The 16,348-nt window shown below is 47.4% G+C and overlaps 1 protein-coding gene across 1 annotated transcript in view; it reads left to right on the top strand.

Annotated features, from left to right (window-relative positions):
- LOC140741643 (low-density lipoprotein receptor-related protein 1-like) overlaps window positions 1-16,348 on the top strand; it is a 561,364-nt gene that overhangs the window by 39,115 nt on the left and 505,901 nt on the right. The window contains 3 exon segments of the mRNA XM_073071927.1: window positions 4,936-5,073; window positions 13,316-13,435; window positions 15,807-15,935. Of these exon segments, the coding sequence (XP_072928028.1) occupies window positions 4,936-5,073; window positions 13,316-13,435; window positions 15,807-15,935 (387 nt within the window).

The following is a 16,348-nucleotide window of genomic DNA, read 5'->3' as shown; positions in this document are numbered from 1 at the left end:
CACTCTGAAGTATCAGTGACTGCCCATTTTGTGACACTCTATCAGTGACACTCAACCTAAAGAAGTAACTGTACAGTTCCAGGGGGTGACCCTCGCCCTGGGGAAAAGAGTGGCTGTACCGTAACACAGTTGGTGATCCTCACCCTGAATAAACATTGATTCTGCACAGTTACACAGTGAGTGACCCTCACCCTGACTAAACAGTGACTCTGTACAGTTACACAGTGAGTGACCGTCACCCTGAATAAACAGAGACTCTGTACAGTTACACAGTGAGTAACCCTCACCCTGAATAAACAGTGACTCTGTACAGTTACACAGTGAGTAACCCTCACCCTGAATAAACAGTGACTCTGTACAGTTACACAGTGAGTGACAATCACCCTGAATAAACAGTGACTCTGTACAGTTACACAGTGAGTGACCCTCACCCTGAATAAACAGTGACTCTGTACAGTTACACAGTGAGTGACCCTCACCCTGAATAAACAGTGACTCTGTACATTTACACAGTGAGTGACCCTCACCCTGAATAAACAGTGACTCTGTACAGTTACACAGTGAGTGACCCTCACCCTGAATAAACAGTGACTCTGTACAGTTACACAGTGATTGACCCTCACCCTGAATAAACAGTGACTCTGTACAGTTACACAGTGAGTGACCCTCACCCTGAATAAACAGTGACTCTGTACATTTACAGTGAGTGACCCTCACCCTGAATAAACAGTGACTCTGTACAGTTACACTGTGAGTGACACTCATCCTGAATAAACAGTGACTCTGTACAGTTACACAGTGAATGACAGTCACCCTAAATAAACAGTGACTCTGTACAGTTACAGTGAGTGACCGTCACACTGAATAAACAGTGACTCTGTACATTTACAGTGAGTAACCCTCACCCTGAATAAACAGTGACTCTGTACAGTTACACAGTGAGTGACCCTCACCCTGAATAAACAGTGACTCTGTACAGTTACACAGTGAGTGACCCTCACCCTGAATAAACAGTGACTCTGTACAGTTACAGTGAGTGACCCTCACCCTGAATAAACAATGACTCTGTACAGTTACACAGTGAGTGACCCTCACCCTGAATAAAGTGACTCTGTACAGTTACACAGTGAGTGACCGTCATCCTGGATAAACAGTGACTCTGTACAGTTACACAGTGAGTGACCCTCACCCTGAATGAACAGTGACTCTGTACAATTACACAGTGAGTGACCCTTACCCTGAATAAAGAGTGACTCTGTACAGTTACAGTGAGTGACCCTCACCCTGAATAAACAATGACTCTGTACAGTTACAGTGAGTGACCCTCACCCTGAATAAACAGTGACTCTGTACAGTTACACAGTGAGTGACCGTCACCCTGAATAAACAGTGACTCTGTACAGTTACACAGTGAGTGACCCTCACCCTGAATAAACAGTGACTCTGTACAGTTACCCAGTGAGTAACCCTCACCCTGAATAAACAGTGACTCTGTACAGTTACACAGTGAGTGACTTTAAAGTTTACACAAATAATTCTATTGTCTAAGAAAGTCAAGTATTTTTGGTCCTACCTTCATTGCATGTAAATTTCTACATGTGAATGGAGTGCATTTGTGGAATGGTGTGTAATTGCCTTGTAAATTGTATTTCTCTTCATCGTTGGCAGTCTACACTATCTGTAACAAGCAGTGCTTGAGGTGTGGAGGTTGTTGTATGGCAAGTTTGGTGTGAGGGCTAATTCGCAGGGGGAATGTGTCTGTCCAGGCTGGAAGGTGAGTACGGAGTTGGACTGAGTCATAACCGGAGTGAACTGTGGAGCGCAGTCAGTATTATACCTTTGATCTGGGTGGATCCATCTGTTGTGAGCACAGACAATGTGTGCAGGGTTGGGAAGAACTGGGTGTAGGGCCGCAGATGACAATGCCTGTCTTAACTTGTAAGGAACATGCCGTTAGATGTGTGGACATGAAATTGCACTTTGACATATATGGCTTCATGTTAGTTTCCCTTCCCCCTTCCCCTCCCTCTCTCCCTTCCCCTCCCTCTCCCCTCTCTCTCTTTCCTTGCTCTCATGGTTGCTCCTACAGACTCCCTGTGTACACTCTATTTCTCTCTCTCTTCCCCTCAAGCAGCAGCTTCTGTTTTCCTGTTATCATGGTGGCGTTTGCACCGTTCGGTTTCTCTTCATTTTGCTGTCTCCGTAACTAAAACCGTATCTTGTATATTATTTTTTCTTACTACCTTTATGTATTTATTTATGGCAGAATATCTCTAGATGGCATATAAAACAGAAGATTTTCATTGTGACAATCGGAATGCAACACCAATATCTAAAAGCTTCTTAAAAGCACCTCTGTTTTATTTGCACCTGCCACCATTCTTGGCATCGCATTCTAGACACCCACTACTCTGTTTCAATATAAACTTGGTGCACACATCTCCTTTTAACTTTCTACTCTCACCTGAAATGCATCCCCTCTGGTATTAAGACTTTTCTCCCTGGAGATAGATTCTGACCGTCTGTCCTGCCTATGCCTCGACTGCTGAGTTCGTCTTGCAGATTGTTGCTCCAGATTCCAATGTCTGCAGTCTGTCTACCTCAGATTTAAACAGTAAATGGCAGGGTGCTTTGGAGTGGGTGTCACTCTCAAATTTGACTGAACAAGTTCCCCGTAGTGGCTCTTGCACTTTATTGTCTGCCTGCTCTGCACTTTCTCTATAACTGTTACACTTTATTCTGCATTTTGTTATTGTTTTACCTTGTCCTACCTCAATGTATTGACATGGTGATGTGTTGTGGATGGCAAGCAAAACAAAATTTTTTACTTCTCCAAGTTTTGGTACTTGTGGTGACTATAAAACTGTAGTCTGTCCACATCTGGAGTATTGGATTCATTTCTAGTCACCCCATTGCAGGAAGGGTGTGGGGGCTTTGGAGAGGGAGCAGAGGAGATTCACCAGGATGTTGCCTGGATTAGAGGGCGTGAGCTACTAGGAGAGGGTGGACAAACTTGGGTTGTTTTCTCTGGAATGGTGGAGGCTGAGGGGAGATTGATGGAACTGAAAAATCTGATAAGTGGATGGGATCAGAATCATAATTAGAATGAGAATCTGCATTTATGTCAGGTTTTTTCTGTAAGACTTAGGAGTTCCTTATACACTAAAGATGGAAAATTGTTCTCCCAATCTACCCTGTTGTGGTCCTTCATCTTATTGTCTGACTGCACTGCACTTTCTCTGCAACTAACTATATTTTGCATTGGGACAGTGTGGAGGGAGCTTCACTCTGTGTCTGACACTGGGAGTGTGTGATGGGACAGTGTGGAGGGAGCTTCACTCTGTGTCTGACCCTGGGAGTGTATGATGGGACAGTGTGGAGGGAGATTCACTCTGTGTCTGACCCCGGGTGTGTGAATGGACAGTGCGGAGGGAGATTCACTCTGTGTCTCACCCTGGGTGTATGTGTTGGGACAGTGTGGAGGGAGATTCACTCTGTGTCTGACCCTGGGAGTGTGTGACAGAAAAAAATCAGAGATAATCTTTGAAGCATCAAAAGAAATCATTGATTTCATTAAATATTGCAGATTAAATGTAGCATTATGCTATGTGACTTCTTGTCCTTTGAATGTTGGGGTGAGCTGCCTCCTTGAATCAGTGCAAACAGACTCTATGGCGATGGTGCTTCTCAGCATCGTTGCTGAGGGTGTTTGTTGGTATATGCTCATACTGAGCTGAAGCAGGCCCTTCAGCCCAGTTTGTCCTGCAGACCATGATAGGCATCTAAGTTGGTCCCCTTTGTCCACATTTGGCTCATATTCCAGCATGTTGTTTGTATATATATGTCCAGGTGCTATTTCAATATTCCTCCATCAGGAATTGGTTGATTATTGTCATGTACTGAGATACAGTGAAAAGCTTGCCTTCCATACTGTTCATACAGATCAGATCATCACACAGTGCATTGAGGTGAAACAAGGTAAAACAATAACAGAATGCAGAATATACTGACCACTCTGTATATGAAAAATTTGCCGCTCAGCTCCTTTAAATCTCTTCCTGCTCACCTTAAACCTCTGCTCACTGTTTTTGTCTCCCCACTTGGAGGGATAAGACTTCATGTCATCACCTTTACTATGTCCCTCATAATTTTATGCACTTTTATGCGATCACCCCTCGTTCTCCTATGCTTATGTACCTTGAAATAATAACTCAGGGCCTTGATTCCTGGCAAAAATTTTCTAAATCTGTTCAATTTCCAGCTTACTCACATCATTCCTATAACAACAGACAAAATTTGTTGGTTTTGTTGAAGAAGTATACTGGAACAAAATAAAAATTGCTATCAGTTGCAATATAAAAAATAAACACTGATGTGTGTTCCATCGACTTCTCCTTCCTGAAGACACTTTTAGTCTCTTGGTCTTGCTACCGTTGAGTGCAAAGTTGTTCTTATCACACCACTCAACCAGCTGATCTTTATCACTCCTGTACACCTCCTCGTCACCATCTGAGACTCTGCCAACTACTCTGGTGTCTTTGGAGAATTTATGTATGCCAAACATTTGTGGATGTAGAGATGCGCCAGTGTTGATTGTCAGTGAGGAGGAGATATTATTTCCAATCAGCACAGACTGTGGCCTCCTGATAAGGAAGTCTGGGAAGAGGGAGGTGCAGCTCTAGTTTTGGAGCTTGGTGATTAGAACTGAGGGGATGATGGTATTGAATGCTGAGCTGTGAATAGTAAACAGTGGTCTGACTGCACGCTGTACTTCTGCTGTGACCCCATCAGCATCTTATTCTACTGCAATATAACATCTGTCACTTGACTGATGAAGGGAAGAAAGGGCGCGTCACAAGGGGGAGAGTAAATGTTTAGTTCATGGAATGTTGTTTTCACAGAGTCACATCCCAATCTGTTGTATTTCTTTTCCAGGTCCACACCAGTCTGCCTTCAAGTGTGCTGTGAATGAATACCAGTGTCTTGGGACGGAACTCTGTATCCCGATGAGTAAGCTGTGTGATGGAGTTCGAGACTGCTCGGACGGTTATGATGAAGGACCTCATTGCAGAGGTGTGTACACCCAGGGAGTGTGTGATCTGATGGTGTAGACTGGTTGATGGAACAGTGCAGAACATGTGAATGGGACAGCATGGAGGGAGATTCACTCTGTGTCTGACCCCGGGAGTGTGTGATGGGACAGTGTGGAGGGAGATTCACTCTTTGTCTGACCCTAGGAGTGTGTGATGGGATGGTGTGTAGGGAGATTGACTCTGTGTCTGACCCTGGGAGTGTGCGATGGGACGGTGTGGAGGGAGATTCACTCTGTGTCTGACCCCGGGAGTGTGTGATTGGACGGAGCTTCGCCGTCAGCTCCTATTGAAATTTAATCGGGAATTACACACTTTTCTCCGGGAATTAGGTCATGATTTTTGGTAATTACATCACCATATCCTGAGTTCTCAAAAAGATTATGGTAGATCTGGCCATAGACAGCTCCAACTACCTGCCTTTTCCCAATATCCATTAATTATCCTGCTCTGCAAAAATCTATCTCATTGTGTCTTAAATATATTTAATGAAGTACTCTCTACTGCTTTCCTGGGCAGAGAATTCCACAGATTCACTACTCCCTAGGAAAAAGTTTTCCTCATCTCCATCCGAAATCTATTCTCTTGAGGTTGTGTCCCCAAGTTCTAGTCTCATTCACCAGTGGAAACCGCTTTATCTGAACTATCCTGTACATAATATTCCATGAAGCAAAAAATCCCTCCAAATTTCGCAACACATGAGAATAAACCTGATTCTGTTTCTATTAGATTGCCTCTCATTCTTCTGAATTTCAGTGAGCATAGTCCCATTTGACTCGATTTCTCGTAGGCGAACCCCCTCATTTTCCTAATCAACCTGGTGAACCTCCTCTTCCTCACTTTTAAGGGTAGTATATTGTTGGCAGCTGTGTTAATTACCCTCTGGGGGAGGGGCATCTGAGCGTTGGGTGTAAAAATTGGGTGAGTTGGATGGTGGTGAAGTTCGAATGACATCGAGTCTAAGAGTCAAGTCATCTTGCAGCTGTATAAAGCTGCTGAAGCTGCAGTTCTGGTCGCCCCATTACAGGAAGGGTGTGGGGACATTGGAGAGAGTACAGGACAAATCTACAGCACAATGCAGGCCCTTCGGCCCACAATGCTGTGCCGAATATGTACTTACTTTAGAAATTACTAGGCTTACCCATAGCCCTCTGTTTTTCTGAGCTCCATGTATCCATCCAGGAGACTCTTAAAAGACCCTACCATATCCGCCTCTACCACCGTCGCCGGCAGCCCATTCCACGCACTCGCCACTCTGCGTAAAAAAAACTTACCCCTGACATCTCCTCTGCACCTACTTCCAAGCACCTTAAAACTATGCCCTCTTATGCTAGCCATTTCAGCCCTGGGAAAAAGCCTCTGACTATCCACATGATCAATGCCTCTCATCATCTAGTACCTATACACCTCTATCAGGTCACCTCTCATCCTCCATTGCTCCAAGGAGAAAAGGCCGAGTTCACTCAACCTATTCTCATAGGGCATGCTCCCGAATCCAGGCAATATCCTTGTAAATCTCCTTTGCTCCCTTTCTATGGTTTCTACATCCTTCCTGTAGTGAGGCAACCAGAATTGAGCACAGTACTCCAAGTGGGGTCTGACCATGGTCCTATATAGCTGCAACATTACCTCTCGGCTCTTAAACTCAATCCCACGATTGATGAGGGCTAATACACCGTACGCCTTCTTAGCCACAGAGTCAACCTGTGCAGCAGCTTTGAGTGTCCTATGGACTCGGACCCCAAGATCCCTCTGATCCTCCACACTGCCAAGAGTCTTACCATTAATACTATATTCTGCTATCATATTTGACCTACCAAAATGAACCACTTCACACTTATCTGGGTTGAACATCATTTACCACTTCTCAGCCCAGTTTTTCATCCTATCAATGTCCCGCTGTAACCTCTGACAGTCCTCCACACTATCCACTCCACCTCCTACCTTTGTGTCATCAGCAAACTTACTCACACACATCCTTATACTTCCCCATCCAGGTCATTTATAAAAATCACGAAGAGTAGGGGTCCCAGAACAGATCCCTGAGGCACTCCACTGGTGACTGACCTCCATGCAGAATATGACCTGTCTACAATCACTCTTTGCCTTCTGTGGACAAGCCAGTTCTGGATCCACAAAGCAATGTCCCCTTGGATCCCATGCCTCCTTACTTTCTCAATAAGCCTTGCATGGGGTAGCTTATCAAATGCCTTGCTGAAATCCAAATACACTACATCTATATCATTCATCAACGTGTTTAGTCACATGCTCAAAAAAGTTATATCTGGCTCGTAAGGCACGACCTGCCCTTGACAAAGCTATGCTGACTAATCATATCATACCTCTCCAAATGTTCATAAATCCTGCCTCTCAGGATCTTCTCCATCAACTTACCAACCACTGAGGTAAGATTCACTGGTTTATAATTTCCTGGGCTATCTCTACTCCCTTTCTTGAATAATGGAACAACATTCGCAACCCTCCAATCCTCCGGAATCTCTCCTGTCCCCATTGATGATGCAAAGATCATCGCCAGAGGCTCAGCAATCGCCTTCCTCACCTCCCACAGTAGCCTGGGGTATATCTCGTCTGGTCCTGGTGACTTATCCAACTTGATGCTTTCCAAAAGCTCCAGTACATCCTCTTCCTTAATATCTATATACTCAAACCTTTCAGTCTGCTGTAAGTCATCACTACAATCACCAAGATCCTTTTCCATAGTGAATACTGAAGCCAAGTATTCATTAAGTACCTCTGCTATTTCCTCTTGTTCCATACATACAGTACTTTTCCACCGTCACAGTTGATTGGTCCTATTCTTTCATGTCTTATCCTCTTGCTCTTCACATACTTGTAGAATGCCTTGGGGTTTTTCCTTAATCCTGCCCGCCAAGGCCTTCTCATGGCCCCTTCTGGCTCTCCTAATTTCCTTCTTAAGCTCCATCCTGCTAGCCTTATAATCTTCTCGATCTCTAACATTACCTAGCTCTCTGAACCTTTTATAAGCTTTTCTTCTTGACTAGGTTTATTACAGCATTTGTGCACCATGGATCCTGTACCCCACCATAACTTCCCTGTCTCATTGGAATGTACCTATGCAGAACTCCACACAAATATCCCCTGAACATTTGCCACATTTCTTATGTACTTTTCCCTGTAAGCATCTCTTTCCAATTTAAGCTTCCAGTTTCCTGCCTGATCACTTCATAATTCTCCTTACTCCAATTAAATGCTTTTCTAACTAGTCTGTTCCTATCTCTCTCCAATGCTATTGTAAAGGAGATAGAATTATGATCACAATCTCCCAAATGCTCTGCCACTGAGAGATCTGACATCTGACCAGGTTCATTTCCCAATACCAGATCAAGTACAGCCTCTCCTCTTGTTATTACACCTTTCCAGGATCTGTTTCCTTATCTGCTCCTCGATATCCCTGTTACTATTGGGCGGCCTATAAAAAACACCCAGTGAAGTTATTGACCCCTTCCTGTTCCTGACCTCCACCCACAGAGACTCCGTAGACAATCCCTCCATGACGTCCTCCTTTTCTGCAGCCATGACACTATCTCTGATCAACAGTGCCACGCCCCCACCTCTTTTGCCTCCCTTCTTGTTCTTTCTGAAACATCTAAAGCCTGGCACTCTAAGTAACCATTCCTGTCCCTGAGCCATCCAAGTCTCTGTAATTGCTACCACATCATAGCTGCAAGTACTGATCCACACTCTGAGCTCATCCACTTTGTGCACAGTACTCATTGCATTAAAATAGACACATCTCAACCCTTCGGTCTGAGTGCATCCCTTCTCTATCACCTGCCTATCCTCCCTCTCGTACTGTCTACAAGCTTTCTCTATTTGTGAGCCAACCTTCTCTTCAGTTCGGTTCCCACCCCCCAACAATTCTAGTTTAAACTCTCTCCAGTAGCCTTAGTAAGCCTTCCCACCAGGATATTGGTCCCCCTGGGATTCAAGTGCAACCTGTCCTTTTTGTACAGGTCACAAAAGAGGTCCCAATGATCCAGAAATCTGAATCCCTGCCCTCTGCTCCAATTCCTCAGCCACGCGTTTATCCTCCACCTCATTCTATTCCTATGCTCATTGTCGCGTGGCACAGGCAGTAATCCTGAGATTACTACCTTTGCAGTCCTGCTTCTCCACTTCTTTCCTAACTCCCTGTAGTCTTTTTTCAGGACCTCTTCCCTTTCCCTACCTTTGTCATTGATACCAATATGTATCACGACCTCTGGCTGTTCTCCATTCCACTGCAGGATATCTTGGACACAATCTGAAACATCCGGGACCCTGGCACCTGGGAGGCAAACTACCATCCGAGTTTCTTTCCTGTGTCCACAGAAATGCCTGTCTGACCCCCTAACTATAGAGTCCCCTATCACTACTGCCTTCCTCTTCCTTTTCCTACCCTTCTGAGCCACAGGGTCAGACTCTGTGCCAGAGGTATGGCCACTGCTGCTTCCCCCAGGTAGGCTGTTCCTCCCCAACAGTACTCAAACAGGAGTACTTATTGTCAAGGGGTACAGCCACAGGGGTACTCTCTAGTACCTGACTCTTCCCCTTCCCCCTCCTGACTGTGACCCACTTGTCTGTCTCCCATGACCCCGGTGTGACCACCTGCCTATAACTCCTTTCTATCACCTCCTCACTCTCCCTGACCAGGCAAAGGTCATCGAGCTGCATCTCCAGTTCCCTAACTCGGTCCCTCAGGAGCTGCAGCTCGACACATCGGGTGCAGATATGGCTGTTCGGGAGGCTGGGAGACTCCAGGACCTCCCACATCTGACACCGAGCACAGAAAACTGGCCTCACACACATACTACTTCCTGTTCGCAATGAACACATCTGAAGTGGAAGTGCAGGGTGCTGAGGCAGCAATTGTACCAAACGGAAAAAAAAAGCAACTTCTCTAACAGAGATTGTGTCTTCTGACACTTATGAGTCATTTCAATTTGGAACCTTATTCTTCCCCCCCCCCACCCCCTCATTTGGCTGTCTGTGATTTTGAAGAGGTCTGTATCAACACTGCCTTTCTGCTGACTACCATGCTTTTCCTTAGGAACACGCCTAAGCAGTAGTGTCATAGAAGATGGAAACAGGCCCTCTGGTCCATATAGTCAATGCTGAAACTTCTTTACGCAATGGGTGAGCTGCTAGTCAAAGTGGTAGATGCGGGTTCGACTGCAATAGTTAAGAAAACTTTGGATAAGTACATGGATGGGAGTGGTTTGGGGGGTATGTTTCAGGTGCAGGTAAATGTGACTAGAGAGTAGATTGGGTTGGCACAGAGTTGATGGGCCGAAGGACCTGATTCTGTACCTTAGTATTCTGTGACCAGGATTCCAGCTGAACTCATCCCATTTGCTTGTGTTTGTCCCATATCCCTGTAAACCTTTATTATCCATGTACCTATCCAACTGTCTTTTAAATGTCATTTAATGTACCTGTCGCAACCATTTTCTCTGTCAGCTTGTTCCATATATTGACCACCCTCTCATGCCCTCTAGATCTTGATTCCCCAACCTTGGGAGGGGGGTGGGGAAGACTGTGTATTCACCCTAGCGACGATCCTTGTGATTTTTGTACACTTCTATAAAGTCACCACTCAGTCCCCTACCCTCAAAGAAACAAGAGTCCCAACTTGCTCATCCTCTTTCTGTTACTCAGTCCCTTGACAATAGACAGTAGGTGCTGGAGTAGGCCATTCGGCCCTTCGAACCAGCACTGCCATTCAATATGATCGTGGCTGATCATCCACAATCAGTACCCCGTTCCTGCCTTCTCCCCATATCCCTTGACTCCGCTATCTTTAAGAGCTCTATCTAACTCTCTCTTGAAAGCATCCAGAGAATTGGCCTCCACTGCCTTCTGAGGCAGAGCATTCCATAGATCCACAACTGAAAGGTGTAAAAACTATTTTCTCAGCAGGTAGCGAATTCAGAAATGGGTGTTGCAAAGCAACTTGGGAGTCCTAGTGCAGGATACCCTAAAGGTTAACTTGCAGGTTGAGTCGGTGAAAAGAAGGCAAATGCAATGTTAGCATTCATTTTCAGAGGATTAGAATACAAAAATAAGGATGTAATGCTGAGGCTTGGTAAGGCATTGGCATTGGTCAGATAGCTGTTGGGATACTGTGAGCAATGTTGGGCTCTGTATTTAAGGAAAGATGTTCCCGAAGAGGGTCCAAAGGAGGTTCATCAGAACGATGTTGGGAATGAAAGGCTTGACATACGAGGAACGTTTGATGTCTCTGGGCCTATACTTGATGGAGTTCAGCAGGATGAGGGAGGAGGGGATCTCATTGATACCTCCCAGATACTGAAAAGCCTGAAGAGATCAGATGTGGAGAGGACGTCTCCATCAGTGGGAGAGTCCACAAAATGAGGGCACAGCCTCTGAATGAGGGGATGTCCCTTTAGAACTAGGATGAGGAGGCATTTCTTCAGCCAGAGATTGGTGAATTTGTGGGATTCAGTGCGACAGCGGGTGATGGAAGCCAAGCCATTAAGGTAGAGCTTGATGGTTCTTGATCAGTAAATGGTGAATATATGGAATGAGCTGTCAAGGAATTGGTAAAGGTGGGTACCATTACATCAGTTAAAAGACACTTGGTCAGATTCATGGACAGGAAAGGTTTAAAGGGATCTAAGGCAAGTCCATAAATCTTGTAATCTTTGACTTGTGAATCTTGTGCATCTTATTTTTAAGGTAACTTATTTTTTATTCTTTATTTCTCTTCTAATATTTGCATATCTGTGCATTTGTAATTCTACTGTGACACTGTTAACTTACTTTGGGATCAACAATTGGGATCATCTATCTGTAAAATATCGGAGCAGAATTAGACCATCAGCCCATTAGTCTGCTGCCACATTCAACTATGGCTCATTTCTTTTCTCTCACAAGCCTGTTCTCCCACCTTCTCCAAAGCACCTGCACCTTTTCTGGTAGCATGGTGACCAAAACAGAATGCAATACTTTAGAGGCGGACCAGCCAGACTATTATAATTTACCAGCTCTTGAACTCATTGCCTGGACTAATAATGACAAGTGTGCCGTACGCCTTCTTTACCACCCTGTCAACCTGTACAGCCACTTTCATGGAGGAAGGCACTTGAACTCCAAGATCCCTCTGCTATTGAGGATCCTGCTGTTAACAGTGCTGTCCCTCTTCTTCTGTGGAATCTCCTACCTGAGTGGAGAATAAATGTCCAAGATGGGATTGAGAATATTGAGGCCTTGCCCTTCCGGATATGTAGGGAATAACCCTAAAGCCCTTTGAGTTCACCCACCTATACCAATCCCATTTCATTCCGCTCCCTTTCCTATTGACACCACACCAGGTTCTACCTCACACACAAACTGGGGAGGGGACAGGGCACATTTCCAGCAGCCAGTTAACTCGCTGACCCTGCACATGGTTGGGATGTGGGAGGAAACCGGAGCATCTGGCAGAAGCCCACAGAGTCACAGGGAGAATGTACAAATTTCTCATACAGCCACACATAATCCTAGGTAATTTCGCAGGTAAGTACATGTTCGGCACAGCTTTGCGGTTTTCTGTGTTTCTTTACAGAACACTGAAGGTCAGGGTCAAACTAGCGTCTGTGGAGCTGGGAGGCACTGGTTCTACCAGTGTGTTATTGTGCTCCCCTTCATTCCCTCTGGCAGTTTCTGTCAGGGAATTGAATTGTCAAACATGTCTTTCGCTGGACAGCAACAAGTTTTCTTCTCACCGTGCCCTGATTGGCTTCACCTACATTTCACACTGCCTCAGTAAAGCAGAATCGAAGACCCCACCCACCCCGGACATTCTCTCTTCTCCCCCTCTCCCGTTGGGCAGAAGATACAAAAGCCTGAAAGCACACACCACCAGGCTCAAGCTTCTGCCTCACTGTTATAAGACTATTGGACAGTAGTATAATAAAATGGACTCTTAACCTCACAGTTTATCTTGGTGTAGCCCTGGCACCTGATTGTCAACCTGCATTGCACTTTCTCTGTTTTCCCTTATACTACCTCAATGAAATGACCTGTATATTTTCATCATGCCTTGTAGTGCAGCACATCACTCCCTCCTTGCTGTCCCTTCTTGCAGCGAGGCGCTTCTCCTTACTCACAACTCTCTCCTCCCCAACCCCCCACCCCGCCCCAGTGGCCTTGTGTTAATTCTTAGGACTGACCTGTTGCTTTTCTCCATGTCTCCTGTGCAGAAGGTGCAGAGAACTGCACCCGGCTCGGTTGCCAGCACCGATGTGCTGTTACACACGCCGGAGCAGTCTGTTACTGCAACACCTCATACGCCTTGGCTGAAGATGGAACAATCTGCAAGGGTAAGGGAGCAGGGCTGTAAGCTGAAGAAGCTATGGGTCAGACCAGGGACAAGCAAAATGGAACTGTGCACAGTGCTCCAGTGTGGGTCTGACCCAGGGATAGGGAGACGGGAACTGTGCACGGTGCTCCCGGTGTGGGTCTAACCAAGGGATTGGGAGATGGGAACTGTGCACGGTGCTCCTGGTGTGGGTCTGACCCAGGGATAGGGAGACGGGAACTCTGCACGTTGCTCCCGGTGTGTGACCCAGGGATAGGGAGACGGGAACTGTGAACGGTGCTCCCGGTGTGGGTCTGACCCAGGGATAGGGAGATGGGAGCTGTGCACCGTGCTCCCGGTGTGGGCCTGACCAAGGGATAGGGAGACGGGAACTGTGCGTGGTGCTCCCGGTGTGGGTCTAACCAAGGGATTGGGAGATGGGAACTGTGCACGGTGCTCCTGGTGTGGGTCTGACCCAGGGATAGGGAGACGGGAACTGTGCACGGTGCTCCCGGTGTGGGTCTGACCCAGGGATAGGGAGACGGGAACTGTGCACGGTGCTCCTGGTGTGGGTCTGACCCAGGGATAGGGAGATGGGAACTGTGTACAGTGCTCCCGGTGTGCGTCTGACCCAGGGATAGGGAGACGGGAACTGTGCACGGTGCTCTCGTTGTGGGTCTGACCCAGGGATAGGGAGACAGGAACTCTGCACTTTGCTCCCGGTGTGTGACCCAGGGATAGGGAGACGGGAACTGTGCACCGTGCTCCCGGTGTGGGCCTGACCAAGGGATAGGGAGACGGGAACTGTGCATGGTGCTCCCGGTGTGGGTCTAACCAAGGGATTGGGAGATGGGAACTGTGCACGGTGCTCCTGGTGTGGGTCTGACCCAGGGATAGGGAGACGGGAACTGTGCACGGTGCTCCCGTTGTGGGTCTGACCCAGGGATAGGGAGACAGGAACTCTGCACGTTGCTCCCGGTGTGTGACCCAGGGATAGGGAGACGGGAACTGTGAACGGTGCTCCCGGTGTGGGTCTGACCCAGGGATAGGGATATGGGAACTGTGCACCATGCTCCCGGTGTGGGCCTGACCAAGGGATAGGGAGACGGGAACTGTGCATGGTGCTGCCGGTGTGGGTCTAACCAAGGGATTGGGAGATGGGAACTGTGCACGGTGCTCCCGGTGTGGGTCTGACCCAGGGATAGGGAGATGGGAACTGTGTACAGTGCTCCCGGTGTGGATCTGACTCAGGGATAGGGAGATGGGAACTGTGCACAGTGCTCCAATGTGGGTCTGACCCAGGGATAGGGAGATGGGAACTGTGCACGGTGCTCCCTGTGTGGGTCTGACTCAGGGATAGGGAGACGGGAACTGTGCACAGTGCTCCAGTGTGGGTCTGATCCAGGGAAAGGGAGATGGGAACTGTGCATGATGCTCCCGGTGTGGGTCTGACCCAGGGATAGGGAGATGGGAATTGTGTACAGTGCTCCCGGTGTGGGTCTGACCCAGGGATAGGGAGACGGGAACTGTGCACCGTGCTCCCGGTGTGGGTTTGACCCAGGGATAGGGAGACGGGAACTGTGCACGATGCTCCCGGTGTGGGTCTGATCCAGGGATAGGGAGATGGGAACTGTGCACAGTGCTCCAGTGTGGATCTGACTCAGGGATAGGGAGATGGGAGCTGTGCACAGTGCTCCAGTGTGGGTCTGACCCAGGGATAGGGAGATGGGAATTGTGCACGGTGCTCCCGGTGTGGATCTGACTCAGGGATAGGGAGATGGGAACTGTGCACAGTGCTCCAGTGTGGGTCTGACCCAGGGATAGGGAGATGGGAACTGTGCACGGTGCTCCCTGTGTGGGTCTGACTCAGGGATAGGGAGATGGGAACTGTGCACGATGCTCCCAGTGTGGGTCTGATCCAGGGATAGGGAGATGGGAACTGTGCACGATGCTCCCGGTGTGGGTCTGACCCAGGGATAGGGAGATGGGAATTGTGTACAGTGCTCCCGGTGTGGGTCTGACCCAGGGATAGGGAGATGGGAACTGTGCATGGTGCTCCCGGTGTGGGTCTGACCCAGGGATAGGGAGACGGGAACTGTGCACCGTGCTCCCGGTGTGGATCTGACTCAGGGATAAGGTGATGGGAACTGTGCACGGTGCTCCCGGTGTGGGTCTGACCCAGGGATAGGGAGATGGGAACTGTGTACAGTGCTCCCGGTGTGGGTGTGACCCAGAGGGCTAGAGGATTTAAAGAGAGTTGGAACTGGGCTCATTCTTAGTGACATTGAAGTATCAGGAATTCTGACCCTTTGAACATCGGCTGACTGGAGTTTCACTACACTTGTGTTTCCCCTGTGTTGATCTAACGCAGAGCCATTTCTCCTTGAATACAGATTTTGATGAATGTACTATCTACGGGACCTGCAGTCAGACTTGTACCAACACAGAGGGCTCCTACACATGCAGCTGTGTAGAAGGGTACCTTCTGCAGCCAGATAACAAGTCGTGTAAGGCAAAAAATGGTAAGAAATTGCTCAACAGCTAGTCTTGTGTTGGATTCTTGTGTTTGAGGCATACCCTTCCCTTCCCGTTCCCCTGTTGTGTTCGGACGGGAGGTACCCTGCCCACCCCTTGTTGCTCTTTGCCCTCCTCTTGCACCTCCACTGGTTACGTGTGTGTGTGCTAAGCATGTATTGGTTCATGTGAGAAAAGAGTCTGAGGCCAAGAGACATTTGCGAGTGAGTGTGTGTGTGTGTTGTTTCTTGGCACCTGTGTATTTGTTCTAGAGAGAGAAAAAAAACAAGTGCTTGTGTGTGCTGTCTGACAGAGCCATTGACATTGGTACGTGTGCTTGTTTTCGTATGACACTTTTGCTTTTCTGGAGTGGAGAAGTTTGCATAAACCAACTGAAGGTAAATGACTGCCTGTGTGTGCA

Source organism: Hemitrygon akajei, chromosome 18 (genome assembly GCF_048418815.1).
Source record: "Hemitrygon akajei chromosome 18, sHemAka1.3, whole genome shotgun sequence".
Taxonomy (NCBI): Eukaryota; Metazoa; Chordata; class Chondrichthyes; order Myliobatiformes; family Dasyatidae; genus Hemitrygon; species Hemitrygon akajei.
This window is presented reverse-complemented; position numbering and strand designations above follow the sequence as displayed.